This window comes from Phragmites australis, chromosome 20, assembly GCF_958298935.1.
Source record: "Phragmites australis chromosome 20, lpPhrAust1.1, whole genome shotgun sequence".
Classification (NCBI taxonomy): domain Eukaryota; kingdom Viridiplantae; phylum Streptophyta; class Magnoliopsida; order Poales; family Poaceae; genus Phragmites; species Phragmites australis.
In genome coordinates, this window is record NC_084940.1 from 8,275,391 (window position 1) to 8,291,803 (window position 16,413).

At 48.2% G+C, this 16,413-nt stretch overlaps 1 protein-coding gene across 1 annotated transcript; it reads right to left on the bottom strand.

Moving 5' to 3' along the window:
* Positions 1-3,692: 3,692 nt before the first annotated feature.
* LOC133902530 (uncharacterized) lies at positions 3,693-6,917 on the bottom strand. The gene is made up of 9 exons (XM_062344145.1): positions 6,816-6,917; positions 6,596-6,717; positions 6,355-6,479; positions 5,996-6,191; positions 5,785-5,877; positions 5,208-5,267; positions 5,028-5,102; positions 4,336-4,416; positions 3,693-4,212 (listed from the first exon to the last, which is right to left on the bottom strand). The coding sequence occupies exons 1-9, from the start codon at positions 6,892-6,894 to the stop codon at positions 3,874-3,876; spliced, it is 1,170 nt and encodes a 389-aa protein (XP_062200129.1). The 5' UTR covers positions 6,895-6,917; the 3' UTR covers positions 3,693-3,873.
* Between the last annotated feature and the right edge of the window lie 9,496 nt (positions 6,918-16,413).

Genomic DNA, 16,413 nt, shown 5'->3' on the forward strand with positions numbered 1-16,413 from the left:
GGCAAGGCATGGATCGGCAGGGATTCAGGCTATCTCCAGCAGCTACCTCAAATTTTCATTCTCAAAAACACTATTACAGCATCCCCTATCACTATTACAACATCTCTTATTTTTTTCATCTCCAACAGCTACCCTATTTCCTACATTCTACTATTCTTTTTCTCCCTTCGGACCCATTGTCAGCCCCTGTGAACAGTACTGCTACAGGTACTGTGCGGTACTATAGCACCGGATAGGGTATCTGCTCGAGACCCTCCACTGCTGGAGTTGGCGTCAGGTCTGTTTCCGACCACGCCGGGTTTAGATCCACACGGGAAAATACATGTGTGGTGCGCTGAAAAGGCATTTGGCACGGGCGAGGGTTGGAATCAATCCGACCCAAACCACACTGATCCACGAGGGAAAAAGAAATCCGCCTCTCTTTGACTCCTCTCGCGATGACTCACCTCTCAACGACTTTGACGATGCTCCAGCTCAACTTCGGTGTCCTCCCCGACGTCGCTCCTGCTCAAATCTAGCGTCCTCCCCGCCAGCTGGTACTCACAACTCCCTTCCTTGCCCCTTCTCCTTCTTCTCATCCTCCCCCCCCCCCACCCCCCCTCTTTTTTATCTAGCCACTAGGGTTGGGCATACTGCAGCGATTTGGCTCTTATCTTGCAAATCTAGCATAGTGAATTGTTTGCTGATATGATACTTTTGAGGTGGTGTCTGTCTCTATGATCCAGATGCAGATTAGGGGGTTGAGCGAGACCTGAAATTGAGGGTTAGTTACTTGTGGTGGATTAGCCTGATTTGTGGCTATATTGTTCAGATGTTTGATTTCCTCCTTGTTCTTGCTGGGATCATTTGAATGGTGGGCTGGCGATTCATTCATGGTACTACTCCAATCCATCTTTGCACAGGAGATAGGATTGGAAGCCATTAAATGAATACATTGATGTTCCTAGAATTTTTTAGATTCATTCTGCAATCCCCACCTTTTTTTTTACAATGGTTCTGTTTATTCTCACTCCTCTATAGTGTAACACTTCATGGACCCTTGTGATTTGACGACCTTGTGATTTGATGACCTGTTGATAATTTCTAGTAGAGACAGTGAGGGCTTGCGGCTTAGGTAAGAATCATGTTCATCAAATGGTCTTCAAGTTTTGATTGAGAGATTAAATATTTATCTTGTCATGCACTAACTGTACAAATTTCATTTTATTAGAGGTTAAATGTTTATCTTTTCATTCATTGACTGGATTATGGAAGTGCCTTGACATATAAGGTAATTCTCGATTTTTTGATATGTATTGTTGTTCTCTCTTCTGTTCAGTAGTACATTAGCTTTGTTTTTTTAACCTTTGTCTACTCTTTTTCCTGATCTTGTTGCTGACTTGTTTTTTTACAGTCTTGAGGATGCTTATTGTAATAGTACTTTCTAAATGGTCACTGCCATGATGCCATCAGAGTTTCTATTTGCTTGTGTCTTTGATCTCTCATGCCTGTACATTTTGATTGCATAATGCTTTAGAGATTCATGAGTTGTTGTTTGGTTCCTACTTCTACCTGCACAAGTATTCTTTCAAGAGATATATATTTGAAGTTGACCAAGTTGGTGACTGTTGGTGCATATACATATATGTTATATACCATTATATGTTCTGGAGATAATCATTAAAAGGATTGGCTCTTTTATTATGTGACTTTACCCTTCTACTATCTTTGCATTAAGTATCATGTTGTCTTCGGTTTTGTTGGCACTAGACCTGCCCAATATGGTTTGGTTGTTGCAACGAAGAAACTTGAAAGCATGCAGCTTGCACTAAGACAAGTGAAAAAAAATAGAGTCGGTAGTAAAGGAAATGTCTTTTTACATGTTTATTACTTGTGCTAGCTGGTGAAGTAAAAATAGCTTCTCCATTATGCTTCTGGTGTCAACTAATTTCTTGAGTCAAAGGTGGTTTCAGATTGTAGAAGTACTTGAAAAAAATACAACATCCTTATAAGCTCCGAAGATGAGAGTTCAATAAGTGGCTATGCTATAATTTGTACTCACAATCACTTTTGTTGCTTTGTTCTCTCATGTTCTTGTTTTCATGAATCTTAATGCATACTTAGTGCCTAACAGATAAGATTGTGCTTTTCCTTACAAGGGCAGCAAGTAGGAATTCTCTTCCTTTTACACATAGTCAGAGCTAAGGGTGCTTGCAGTTTTACTGCTCCTGAGTTTTTATTTTGATCTTATCATGTTGTGGTTGATGATGACTACTAGCTCAATGTGCTACAGTAGATTCAAAAGCAAAGGAAGTTTTTTATTTTGATCTGATCAAAGAAGAGTAGCCTGAGCAGCACAAAAGGCTAAGATTTCACACCCTTTGCTCAGTTGTTTAGTTGTTGAAGGTGTAAAAATCACTCGGTGAATACCCGTTGAATGCTTCCTTTTTTTAGAGGTTGTTTTAGTAGCTAGCTGGCCTGGCCGCAGAGGTGAGGAAATTGGCCTGGGTGCAGAGGCGAAGAAACTGGTTGGCAATCTAGACATATATATTTAACTATTGAAATATTTTTTTTCTTGTCAAAATCTTGTGTTGTTGATGACATTTGAGTGAGTCATAATTTGATTCTTGTGTAGTGGTTCTTTGGTGTAGATTTGATTGAAAAGATAAAACAATAGGCTGGCCATGATTTTAATGGAAGTGTGTACAACATATACATGAGACATGATGCTTTAATTTATATGCTTTACATATTTTGTTTTAATATTTATTGAAACTCCATGAAATATATTGTTTGGATAAATCAACTAGGCTCTGATAAGGATATTCTAAATTTGAATGAGATTATAGTACTGTGATAATTTGCTTTCTTGGAAAATATTCATGTGGTTGTAATTAGTTTTGTTTAATTTACTTTGAGGGATGATTACCACGTACGGGTCATATAAGAAGTCTCCTGTGTCAAACGATTATTTGATATCTAAATATTTTTAAATAAAAAAGTTTTCAACCACAAAGTTATAGATCTCATCGAGGGCTACAATTTTCTTATAAAATTTGTCCTCATCGGACTTTGTATGAAAAAAGTTATGAATTTTTGCAACTCCTTATCACAGGCGGAATATATAAAAAGCCACTTGTGTAAAAAGCATTTCGAGAGGCGGTTACTTATATAAACCACCTCTAGTAATGAGGATGAGTTAAAAAAAATTTAATTTTTTCATATAAAGTTGGATAGGGACAAATTTTATATTAAAATTATAACACTCAACGAGATCTACAACTTTATAGTTGAAATTTTTTTAATTTAAAAGCATTTAGATATCCAAATAATTGTTTGAAATTTCAGACAGAAGATATCAAAATGATTACTTATACTATTAGTATCACTAGTACTTTTATAGTGGGATGGTAAGAATGTATTATGCAAATTAAGAGATTCTGGGTTCAAATGGCACGAATTGTATACGTGTATATTTTGTGTAAAAAATCATGTGACTTGCGACGACAAGAGAGTTTTTTTAAGTGTAAAAATCATTTTTTTGGCTAAAAAATATTACTCCTAAAAATTAATTAACAGAGACGATTCCTTAAATAAACCGTCTGTGAAAACATATTATGAAACCACCTCTAGTAATATGTTTCCATAAACAATCTCTTTTGTATCTATAAAAATCGTCTATTTCCACATACCTTCAACCAAAGACAGATCACTAAACGCCTATACAAATGAGTTATCATTTACCTTTGAAAATAATTTTTTTATAATGACAGAGACCCCTAAAAATACAAGTGGGTACCCCATAGACATAACACACCATCGAATTCATCAGCATCATGACATCGTACATCACACTGTACTCCTGCAAAGGATACGAAAAAGCTGGGGTCCATGTTACAAAATGCTGAGTTTATCCCTCCATGTCAAGTAATTGTGCCGGTTCCGGTTTACGACACCGGGAAGAAGGGTCGCATCGTCGACAACAATGTTGGAATCTTGATCTATCATGTATGACACGTCAATGCCTTCCAGATGGAGGTGGTAGACGACGTTGGAGCACGACCTGTTGCTGCCATCCTCACCAGCTTCGCCGCCACAGCAGTCATTAGCTTCGCTTTCCATGGTCACTTGATGGGGGCGGATTCGCTGAGACAGTGATCTGATATCCCAGGAGAGCACCTCCTTGATTAGATCCTGAAACTCATCCGCTGAGGCATAGAGCGACTGCTTTTGCTGAAACAAATGAATTTTGAATTGTGAGTCAAAATTGTTACTCAGAGTTGAACCAAAAAAACAACATTCTGGTAAAGCACATAAGAATTTTGTCACAGGAGAAAATTTCAGCATAACACTTACTACATGCATCCAGCAGCTGGGAAGTGCAGAAGTGAAGTGCTCAGAAAATTGGATAGACTCCACACCTAATGCACCATCAACCTGCTTGGAGAACATATTCACCATTAGCACTTGGTGAACAATCCAGGGAAATACAAGAGTAACTCGATTATAATGTTGCCATAAAAAGGTACAGAAGTGAGCCTGCTGCCATGAAGGTTCGATGTAGAAAATGAACTACATGGTGATATATTGATAACAGACAAAAAAAAATGAGACCCTGGATGACATTCAAACAGCACATTAGATCAAGCGAGCTTTTAGCCTGCATTGCCTAAACAAGATACAGCTATTGTTTTTTCGATATCCAATTCTTACTCTAAAGCGATCCTACTTCGCAGTAGAAAAGTTTGGTAAACTAGAAAAATGTGAAGCGTTGTCTAAAACGTAAAGCAGCAACTACACATCTTTTCAATTTGATAGGGTCGGTGCCAACTGTATGTCGTATATAGAAATCAACATATGAACAATACCTAATAAACATTCATCAATCTAAAAGCCTGTCAAAGTGTCAATACTCATGTGCTGTATACTCATGTGCAGAATGAAGATGATCAGAAAACGAGAGACATTTTTTTTTTCAAATTGCTGAGAGATAAATGAATTTTAAACGTCAAGAAAATGCATCAACAGGGATGCAATATAGTACATACCTCTAACCAATTGGGAACAGCTGCACCTTTAACACTATCAGAATATGGCAGGTATGGTTTAATATCAAGCACAGGCTGTCGATGCGGAATCAATGTATTAGGACGAGTTTACAGCTGACATTGCTAAATTATATTAATCCTCATTATAATGCTGGACCATATAAGCACTTAAAATGATACCGTGCCATCAACCAAATCTACTCCAGAAAGCAAAATGGCATGACCATCCACTGCCTCCACCTGTAAAAAGTTGAAACGAAAAAACTCAACAGAATAGCATGCTGAACAAGATAGATCAATTTAGACAATAGTCCACTGCGAGTAACAAATGTTCACACTCTATCCTACACAGTATTGTATAGAGACAAAATCATTTAGTATGCAAGGCAGTGGGGATCAAAATCCGATCAACGAATTAGTTAGTTTTCTTAGAATTTAAGTGAAAAAAACCATGTTTTGGTCACAAGAATACTTTTTTGAATAGCACCCTGTTTTGAAATCCGTGTGCAAAACCATCCCTCACACAATGCATAACAAGCAACATACAGATAACAATGATCATTAAGATTACTGTCGACCTAGAAGTTCATAAATTTTCTCAATGCTAACATTGGTATCCTCGATTTGTGTTCCAGAAAGCAATAACAATTGAAGATAAACATTAGACCCTCTCAGGAGACACTTGTACCGTTGTGTTGAATAGGCCACACACACACAGCCGACAGAAGGAAGGCTTGTTGGATTTTATGATTCTTACCTTTGCTACACTGAGCCCGATTGGATTAGGCCGATGTGGCGATCTAGTAGCCAAGACCCCCATCTTGCCCCCTTTCAATCTGGGTACTCTCACCTTCCATGACAAACACAAGAATTCACCAGTTGATGAGCCCATATCTACTAGTACAACATTCAGAGGAATATTTTTTGTCATCGAGGAAAAAAAACTAAAGGCTAAGAAAAAATCGTACCTTCGCTTTTAGCTTGGACCTGGCAGGATCTTTCCACATTTTATCAAGATCAGTGTTCAGATGGAACACATAGATAATCCAGCAGTGTGAGTAACTAGCAAGTCCCTCAAGCGCTTCCGCCGGGACACGGGTCGGATCAAGTGCCACTGTCGCCCTGGCCAGAGGCACCACCAAAGGCTGCCTCGGTGTACCATTCCTGCAAAATCAACAGCCATAGCTCATCACCTCCGTTATTCACGTGAACAACATACACCTCCACACCATTAACTCATTCAGTCACTCTTACTACTCAAGAAGTTCACTGAATTACTAAAAAGCGTCACAAATTGGACCAGATGGATGGCACCAGCGGTCAGCACCTAGTGGAGAAGCAGGACTGCACGGTGCCGATCGGGGCCATCGGGTACGAGTGCGACGCCAGGGCCTTGGCCGTCCTCGGCTCGTCGGAGCGGGGCTCCTGCTCGCTCAGAGCCGCCCTCAACGACTGCAAGCAAGAAGCGAGAGATCCAGCAGTACGAGATGAGACAGGCTCAACTCAAAGAGGAAATGTGCAAGTCCTAACCCGCGCAACAACTTGTTGCGCGGCAGGGCCGACCTCACCTGCTGAGCACGGACTCTGCCACGGCGCTCGGCGGCGGCCTTCTCCGCGGTTGCCGCCAGCGAGGCCTCCAGCTCCAGGACCCGCGCGGCCAGGCAGCCGCATTTGCGCCTGTAGAGCAGGCCTGCGGGATGGGTACGTTGGTGAGACAGCACTTAGGAGAGGGAAGTGCTTGGCACTTGGAGCTAGAGACGGTGAGGTGAGGGAAGAGCACGAAATTACTTGAGAGGACGGCGGCGACTGTGGCCGCGAGGGCGGCGGCGGCGGCGAGGCTTTGCAACCGCGCCATGGCGGAAGGCATCGACTCGACGGCGTCGAGGCCAGTCTAAAGACATGGGCTCAGAAGAAGATGGGCTGGGCTTCACGCAGTCCGACATGGGCCGAACTGACTATGCAGTTGTCGCGCGCCTCGAGATTCTATTATGATGTTTGTCTTACTCCTTGTACACCCTCCGGCCACAACTGTGTTAATATCTAAAACTACATTTATTTATAATTAGAGAAAGCAGTCAATAAATAAGTTTGTATATCAATATTTAAAATAACACACTAGATAAGTTAATATGTCTTCAATATATCATTGATGTCTCGCTAGGAACCAACCACGTGTCACAACAAGTTGACACGATGAGTGGCACATCGTACAACATATGCTTATTCGGTGGTTTATTGACGATGAGTGGCACATCATACAACACACTTATTCGGTAGTTCATTGTGGATATCTCTTATTGAACAACCTACAGTGATTGACAAAAAATTCGATTTATGTAGGTTCTACTAGGTCACATGTTTTTATTCTCTAGCGAGTTCTCTGTTTATTGGCTAGCAGGCCGACTAAGTACTATTTAGCCTAAACTTACAGTAGAAATAAACTAATGTATTTTTCACAAGTAAAAAATCTAGATATGCTAAGCTCAACTAGTACATAATTACCCTACACCAATATGAAGCTTACAATCCTAGGATGAGACAAAGATTATTCAAATCAAGCGAGAGAACTCTAATCCGAAATTCTAAAATTACTGTTCATTGGAAATTCAGTACCATTCATTGGAGGTTCTGATTTTACTGTTCATAGGAAGTTCCGATTTTCTAAATTGGAAGTTCCAATCAGTTCAAAATAAATAGATTTTAGAATCGTGGAATTAACTCTATGCACATACAAACAAGCATACAAGCATAGATATCAAAGTAATGCACAAGAGCAAGAAAATATAGAGACAAATAATTTGTTACTGAAGTTCGGATATCTACCGATATACTATGTCTTCGTTGAGGAAGCTCGGTCACACTTGAGCTGTCTTTTTCAACCCTTTTCCTCACGAGGTTGCACAGATGCACTCCTCGCCTCCCCTATGGCCAACTCTTCCTCCACTCCGAAGATGGTGAATTCTGCAGCCACTTTTGCGGCTCCTCATAATCTTCACTTGAGGAGATCACCGATAATCCACCGTTGAGCCGTCTAGAAGACGATGATCTCCAAGAGTAACAAACTCCTGAACTCACGCACGAGCAACATCGAGTGCTTAAACGCACGCAACCTATGCGGCAATTCGTAGGCTACCAAAGCACCACACTCTCTCACACCTCTCTCTACTCACTAAGCACCAAGGCTTGATTTTCACCAAATCTTGTTAGAGAGAGAAGGGGAGCACTCAAAGGAAACACCAAGTTCAAAACACCTCACAAGAGTAGCGTAGAGTCCTCTAAGTAGCAACCTCACGAAATGGGGTTAAGGGGTATAAATACCTCACTCTGAAAAACTAGCCATTGAACTCATACTACACAGATCGGAACTTCCTATCCCACAGATCAAAACTTCTAATCCCATGAATCCCAACAGCCGAAAACCAGCCATCGCACGAGCCGTCGCGTGAGACAGGGACCTTAATTAGGAAATGGATGCAACTGCCAAGGCAGAGGCCAACAGTGCATCGTTTGCTACTGGTGGTAGGGGGTGAGAAGAGTGCATAGGCTACTGTTTCTTGAAGGGTATATATATGATTCTTTTCCCTTTGTAAGATATGTCTTTTTTGGTTAATTATCTGTTTTGATGGATACCTTGAAGAGTTGAACTGCTTCATATCCATACAGGTAATGTGGATCAATTATTTGTTTTTGGCTAATGTGAAAACAATTAGTTACATTTGTTTTTCATGCTTACACATGCTAAGTTTTGCTACACCCGTCATTTGGAGTTAGTGACTATGCTGGTAGTTCAATCATTTCTACTACCATGTTTCTGTTTGAGCCATTGAGTCTACTTTAACATCTGTTTGTTGACTGTTGAGCTTTATCAACAGGTGCCATTAGTAAGTGTTCTAAACTTCTAATTATGCTTATTAATGTTTGGATCATTTTGAATTGTCTCACAATTGATTAATTAATGCACTTTAACACTATTATTACTCAACAATAATGGATTTGTCCTGATCTAATGTAGCCCTTTAAACCTGCATGTGTTATCTGTTGCAGTTTACAACCAGTATAAATGGATATACCATCAGTCTTTACAAAAGGGGTAAGTTTCAATTTACCACGTCAATTCCTATTTTTCTCAATACAATGAAGGATATTTATTGTTGAATTCATTTATATCTTTTACTGATTGATTATATAAGCTAAAAATTTTGGTCTAGAGAAGATTTGGGTGGTTTTGATTGGCATTGGGTGTAGAAGCAAAGGCACAGGTGAACAATGTTTTCGGGTGAGGATGAATAGTAACATGCAGTTAGGTACTGTAGCATATCACTGTGCATGAGGATGTTGTGCTGATTTTACTGTATCATAGGTGCTGTAGCAATGTTGTGCCACTGAATTTTTACCATCCATTTTCAATCAAGCGATGCACATCGAAGCAAAGTCATGGGTACTGTTCACCCGTGACTTTGCTTCCTCAAGTCCGTCCCTTGGGGGTTTCAATGGGGAAGCTGATGATGATGACAATGTGGAACTAGAAAAAAGCAATGTACTGTTAGTAGGACCTACTAGCACAGATAAGACAGTTACAACCATTTAAAGTTGTTGTAATAGATATCGGATAATCTAAAATACTGTAAAAGAAAGGGCACTCAACAATATTTTATATTGACGATCCACTTCTTTCACAGGTAAAACTTTACTTGTGAATACATTAGCTCGCTTTATGAATATACCATTTGTAACTATACATAGACTCAGGTATCCTATAGCTCTTACTGAGCCATTGAACTAAATAATAATAAAAAAGAATCATATCTTGCTTTCTGCGACTGCATGCATAGTCTTAGTCAATTTATTTCGTTCCCCCGTTTGACCCGTTTACATGAATGAAACCAGTTGAACTACGAGTTATCTTAATATCTTGCCTTTGAGAGTGAGCTTTTTGTTCTATTTTGACATTAACTAGGTGGCAGATTTTAATGTGCAAGCGGCACAAGAGATGGTGTACAAAGATGAAGTTGATAAGATCACAAACAAGGTATGGTACATGTGCCTTTGGCTTGGATTTTACCTTTTAGTATTAATCAGTTTATGATCTGAAAGTGCATCAAGCCCTTATGTGTGATTTTGGTAATTAATGACAATACCTATGGACTAACAATGGTATTGAGTTTGTTAATAGGTTGTTCCATAGGTAATGCATTGAGAGATATGCATGAGCTCTAGGTGTATGGGGAGATTAAAAATGCATCAAGATAAATGAGCTCTAGGTTATTTCATAGGAGATGCATAAGTGATGAATCATGGATTTACTGAGAAATGCCATAAGAACAAAAGAAATGTGTCGGTGTATTTAGAACCAGGGGTCCCTAAGTCCCGAGGCCAAACCGGCCGCCCACCACATATCACCACCCTGCAAGGTAAAAGCAGAGACTCGGGAGAGGGTGCTCGGGGCTGCACGTGGCAGCCCGCGAGGACTCGGTGCCCCGAAGGTCTCACTCAAGTACTCGGGAGAGGGTGCTCGGGGCTGCGCGTGGCAGCCCCCGAGGACTCGGTGCCCCGAAGGTCTCGCTGAAGTACTCGGGAGAGGGTGCTCGGGGCTGCACGTGGCAGCCCCCGAGGACTCGGTGCCCCGAAGGTCCCCCCAAGATGCTCGGGAGATAGTGCTCGGGGCTGCACGTGGCAGCCCGCGAGGACTCGGTGCCCCGAAGGTCTCACTCAAGTACTCGGGAGAGGGTGCTCGGGGCTGCACGTGGCAGCCCGCGAGGACTCGGTGCCCCGAAGGTCTCGCTGAAGTACTCGGGAGAGGGTGCTCGGGGCTGCACGTGGCAGCCCCCGAGGACTCGGTGCCCCGAAGGTCCCCCCAAGATGCTCGGGAGATAGTGCTCGGGGCTGCACGTGGCAGCCCCCGGGGACTCGGTCCCCAGAAGGTTCGCGCAAGATCGTTCAAAGACTCAAAGGGCCCCGTCGCCAGAATGTCATCCAGTCAAGGGCCCGATGCCGCATTTAATAGGCGCGCGTGGCCTGGCATTCTGACATCCTGACATTCTCGGCTGCCCACGCCCCAGTGTCAGACCCGGCCATGCCCAGGCTAGGGGGCGTGGGTTCATTAAATGCACGGGTCCCGTCCCGTTTCCACTTGCGCACCTCGGGATAACGTTACCAGAACCGAAGCACTCGGCCTGCCACCCTGCCCTGGCAGAAGAACAAGACAGAGTGGGCGCACCGGGCACCTCTGAGGCTGTCCGGTGGGCCTTTCTTTTATGGCACCCCGAAGCTTCCACAGCGGCTAGTGGTCGAATGCGCGCCGCCTTCCTCCACCGCCCCTGTCACTTCGCCAAAATGAGATGATTAGGCCTTTCTCCGTGGCACCTGGGCATTGGCATCCCCTCTTTCCCATTCAGGATATGTCGAGGTCGGCGCATCTATAAAAGGAAAGGAAGGAGGACGCTAGAGAAGACGGATAGACGAAGACAGAAAAAGAGAACAAGAAAAGAACAGCCCCGATCGCAAGACGATCAAGAGACCAGCTAGCTAGAACATAAGAGCCTTCGGCTCTTTTGTAAAAGAGTTCTCCTTCGAGAACCAGAGATAACACTCACACAGGAGTAGGGTGTTACGCCTCCGCGCGGCCCGAACCTGTCCAAAAACCCGGTGTCCCCGCAAGCCATCGCATTTATTTCCTTTTCCGCTCATTTCCCGTGCAAACTTTTCTAGGATCATCCCCCCGGCCGAATCTCTAAAGAGGGGTCTCTCGGGATCCCTGCGACAGGAGTTCACTCTCCGACAGCTGGCGCGCCAGGTAGGGGGGAATATCCCTAGATTGTTTGTTTCCCTTTTTTTTTCTCCACAGGAAAAGATGGCCGGTGGGCATCGTCTTCAGCGTTCCGGCTCCACTTCCAGTGACGGGACGCCGCCCCACGGCCAAGAGGTTTTTCCCGCCCAAGGGGATCAGGGCGCTGGGCCCATCAGCGCCGCCGCTGCCGGTGTGCTCTCCGACCCCCAGCAGATGGTCAGGGCCCCGGCCGCTAGGTCCGCCTCTGGATCACGTCGGGCGCCGCCCCGGCGCAGGCTCGCTTTTAGTGAGGCCAGCCCAGGGAGCGCCTTGCTTGCGGCGCAAGCCCTCCTCAGGCACCCTCCCATTCAGGCCACGCCAAACACTCCGGAAGGCCGATGGATGCAAGACATCGCCGCGTTGGTCGGCACCGCTCGCCGCCAGGTACAGGTCGAGAGTCCTCGCGCCACTTTTCAGCGCGGTGCCGCCAGAGTCGGCTCCTCAGCGGGCAACACCCGCACGGGCCGTGGGGTCTCCAGGCGGAGCGTCATCCCCCAGGACGTGTCGGAGGCCCGGGACCTCCGCTTGCGCCTCGACGAGCGCAGGGGCCACGAAGATGCCCGGGTCACTCTCGAGCGTCAGCGGGAGACCCGGCAGGGGGTTGGGGCAGAGGACCAGGCTTCCTCTCTCCCGGCCCACGACCACCGGGGATCCCCGGCTCGCCGTTCCTCTCCACCAAGAACCCCCGCTCGTGCTGCGAGGTACGGCACCGGTTGCCGCGCCTTCACTGCCGAGCTTCGCCGGGTGAGGTGGCCTTCCAAGTTCCGCCCCGAGCTGCCAGAGAAGTACGACGGGTCCATCGACCCCGTCGAGTTCCTCCAGATCTACACGACGGCCGTCCAAGCGGCCGGAGGCAGCGAAAAGGTGATGGTAAATTACTTTCATGTTGCCTTGAGGGGTTCCGCCCGCTCCTGGCTTATGAACTTACCCCCAGGATCTATTAGCTCCTGGGACGACTTGTGCCACCAATTCGTGGCCAACTTTCAGGGTACGTTCGCACGTCCCGGGCTGGAGTGCGACCTCCACGCCGTCCAACAGCAGGAAGGGGAGACGCTGCGTCGATTCATACAGCGTTTCAGCCAGGTTCGCAACACTATTCCGCGAGTGGCCCCCCATGCTGTTATTGTTGCCTTTCGGCAGGGCGTACGCGATGAGCGGATGCTCGAGAAGCTAGGCACGCACGAGATCGAGACCCCTGCGGAACTTTTCGCACTGGCCGATAAGTGCGCCAAAGCTGCGGAGGCCAGGGCATGGCATGCTCCTCGCCCCACTTCCGATCGACCAAGTTCTTCCCGCTCTGATAGGCGGGAAAAGAAAAAGAGGAGGAAGCGCGAGGCTGCTCCTGTTGAGCCAGCTCAAGCCCCCGCTCGTGGAAGGCAGCAAGAGCCCGATCGCCGACAAGAGCGTCGGCCCGAAGCCGATCGGCGCCCCGTCAGGACCCCTGCTCGGGCTCCTCCTAGGGCCTCGGCGCCCGCAAGGGCCCCAGCGCCGGCTAGGGCATCAGCTCCAGCAAGAGCCCCGGCCCCTGGTCGGGCCCCTATTCCAGCGAGGGTCCCCGCTCCCGCGGGGCCCGAGCCAGGTAAATGGTGTCCCATACACCAGACCAGATGGCACGACCTCACGGAGTGCCGTACGGTCAAGGGACTCGTAGAGCAGCGCCAGAGGGAGCGCGACGAATCCCGCGGGGGAGGCAATACCGAGGTCATCCCCGACAATACCGAGCTCGGCTTCCAGGAGCCCGAGCATACGGTTGCCTTCATCAACGGAGGCGCCTACACACCCTGCTCGCGCCGGGGCATCAAAGTCATGCGGCGCGAAGTGTGCTCGGCAACCCCGAGCGAGGAGGCCGCAAGACCCCTGAGGTGGTCGGATGCTCCGATCACGTTCAGCATGGCCGACCACCCCGTCAGTACTGCAGCTGTGGGGCGACTGCCTCTGGTCGTGTCTCCCACTGTCTGCAATGTTAAAATCGGCAGAGTGCTGGTCGACGGCGGCGCCGGTCTCAACCTCCTCTCCAAAGAGGCCTTTGAGAAGCTGCAAGTGCCTTCCCGACGCCTGAAGCCGTCGCTCCCCTTCTGTGGAGTAACGCCCGGGCACTCCCTGCCCCTCGGGCAGGTTGAGTTGCCCGTCACGTTCGGAAGCCGGGACAACTTTCGTACGGAGAGCGTCCTCTTCGATGTCGCAGAGCTCCCTCTCCCCTACAACGCCATCCTCGGGCGTCCGGCGCTTGCCAAGTTCATGATGGCCGTGCATTATGCATACCTTACGGTTAAGATGCCCGGCCCCGCAGGCTCTATCTCCGTGACCGCTGACTCCGGTGGCGCTGTCTCCTGCGCCGAACAAACCTATATGGCCTTAGTCTCAGCGCAAGCCGAGGCTGATGGCTCTTCAGGGGGCCCGGGACCCTCTACATCCAGACCCCGACTCGCCGCCGACACTTCCGTTCCAACGAAGGAGGTCAAGGTGGGCGAAGACGCTGCCCAGGTTGTCCGTATCGGCAGCGACCTGGGCAGCAAATAGGAAAGCGCGCTCGTCGCCTTCCTCCGGGCTAACGCAGACGTGTTTGCCTGGCAACCGTCCGATATGCCCGGGATCCCTAGGGAGGTGATCGAGCATCACTTGGCCGTGCGTCCGGACGCCCGCCCAGTGAAGCAGAAGGTCCGGCGGCAGGCGCCAGAGCGCCAGGAGTTCATCCGCGAGCAAGTCCGCAAGCTCCTCGACGCCGGATTTATCCGAGAAGTCCTCCACCCCGACTGGTTAGCAAATCCAGTCGTCGTCCCGAAGGCCAACGGCAAGCTCCGCATGTGCGTGGACTACACCGACCTTAACAAGGCTTGTCCAAAAGATCCTTTCCCTTTACCTCGCATTGATCAAATCATAGATTCAACTGCGGGATGTGATCTTTTGTGCTTCCTAGACGCGAATTCTGGGTATCACCAGATTCGCATGGCCGTAGGGGACGAAGAAAAAACTGCTTTTACTACCCCGGTGGGGACTTATTGCTACATATCAATGCCCTTCGGCCTGCGCAACGCTGGATCATCCTTCCAGCGCGCCATTCGGATCACCCTTAACTCGCAGGTCGGCCGCAACGTCGAGGCCTACGTCGACGATCTCGTGGTCAAAACCCGAGACCGCGCCACCCTGCTCAAGGACCTTGCCGAGACTTTCGACAGTCTCCGCTCTACCCGCCTCAAGCTCAACCCGGAGAAATGTGTCTTCGGGGTCCCGGCGGGCAAGCTCCTTGGTTTCTTGGTCTCTGGCCGAGGAATCGAGGTCAATCCGGAGAAGATCCGGGCCATCGAGCAGATGCGACCCCCGGCTCGACTCAAGGAGGTCCAGCGCCTCGCCGGCTGCATGGCCGCCCTCGGGCGCTTCATCTCCAAGCTCGGGGAACGGGGGCTCCCCCTCTTCAAGCTTCTGAAGAGATCCGGTCATTTCGACTGGACGCCGGAGGCCGAGCAGGCCTTCCGCGACTTAAAGAAATACCTTACCTCGCCGCCCGTTTTGGTGGCTCCTTCTCAAGGTGAGCCCCTGCTACTTTATGTTTCGGCCACTCCTCAGGTTGTGAGCGTAGTATTGGTGGTGGAGCGAGACGAGTGTTCAGGGCCGGACGCTGGGTCCCAGCTCCCAGAGGCCCCCGACCACTCACCTGTCCTCGTGGCTCCCCCGGAGCTAGGGGTCGAGCCCGAGCACACTGCTCTTCCTAGCCAAGGAATCGAGCTTGAATGCCCGGCCAACCCCGACCATGCCGTCGCCCCTGGGGGCTGTAGCAGCCCCCCGGGCGGGGCCACCGTCCGGGCCCACCAGGCACAGCGACCGGTGTACTTCGTCAGCGAGGTCCTCCGGGAAGCCAAGACAAGGTATCCTCAGGCTCAGAAGCTGCTCTATGCCGTGCTCGTCGCCTCCCGGAAGCTGCGCCACTACTTCCAGGCGCACAAAATCTCAGTGGTTACCACCTATCCACTAGGACCCATTCTCCGAAATCGGGAGGGCACCGGGCGCGTTGTCAAATGGGCAGTAGAGCTGGCGGAGTTCGATCTACACTTCGTTAGTCGCCAGGCGATTAAAAGCCAGGCGCTCTCCGACTTCTTGGCAGAGTGGACGCCCGTCCCCTGCGTCGACCCAGAAGAATTGTCTGCCTATCCCGGGCGCGACACGCCCGGATACTGGGTCATGCACTTCGACGGCTCCCTCTCGCTGAAGGGCGCAGGGGCCGGAGTGGTTCTCACCTCCCCAACGGGTGAAGAGCTCCGGTACGTCGTACAGTTGCATTTCCGCGCATCCAACAACATGGCGGAGTATGAAGGTCTCATCGCCGGCCTCCGGGCTGCGGTGGGGCTCGGGATTCGTCGCCTCCTGGTCAAGGGGGACTCCCAGCTGGTCGTCAACCAGGTCTCCAAGGAGTACCAGTGCACGGATCCTCAAATGACGGCGTACGTGGCCGCGGTCAGGAAGCTCGAGAAACGCTTCGATGGCCTTGAATTGCGGCATATCCCTCGCCGCGACAACGCTTCGGCCGACGAGCTATCTCGCCTGGCCTCATCACGTGCGCGCGTC

What these genes read in the sequence shown, in the direction of transcription:
- LOC133902530 (XM_062344145.1), bottom strand. Translation starts at nt 6,894, where the DNA reads ATGCCTTCCGCCATGGCGCGGTTGCAAAGCCTCGCCGCCGCCGCCGCC. An exon ending in GCAGAGTCCGTGCTCAGCAG is followed by an intron (nt 6,480 to 6,595) that starts GTGAGGTCGGCC and finishes TCTTGCTTGCAG; the next exon opens with TCGTTGAGGGCGGCTCTGAG. An exon ending in CTGTTCCCAATTGGTTAGAG is followed by an intron (nt 4,417 to 5,027) that starts GTATGTACTATA and finishes TTCTCCAAGCAG; the next exon opens with GTTGATGGTGCATTAGGTGT.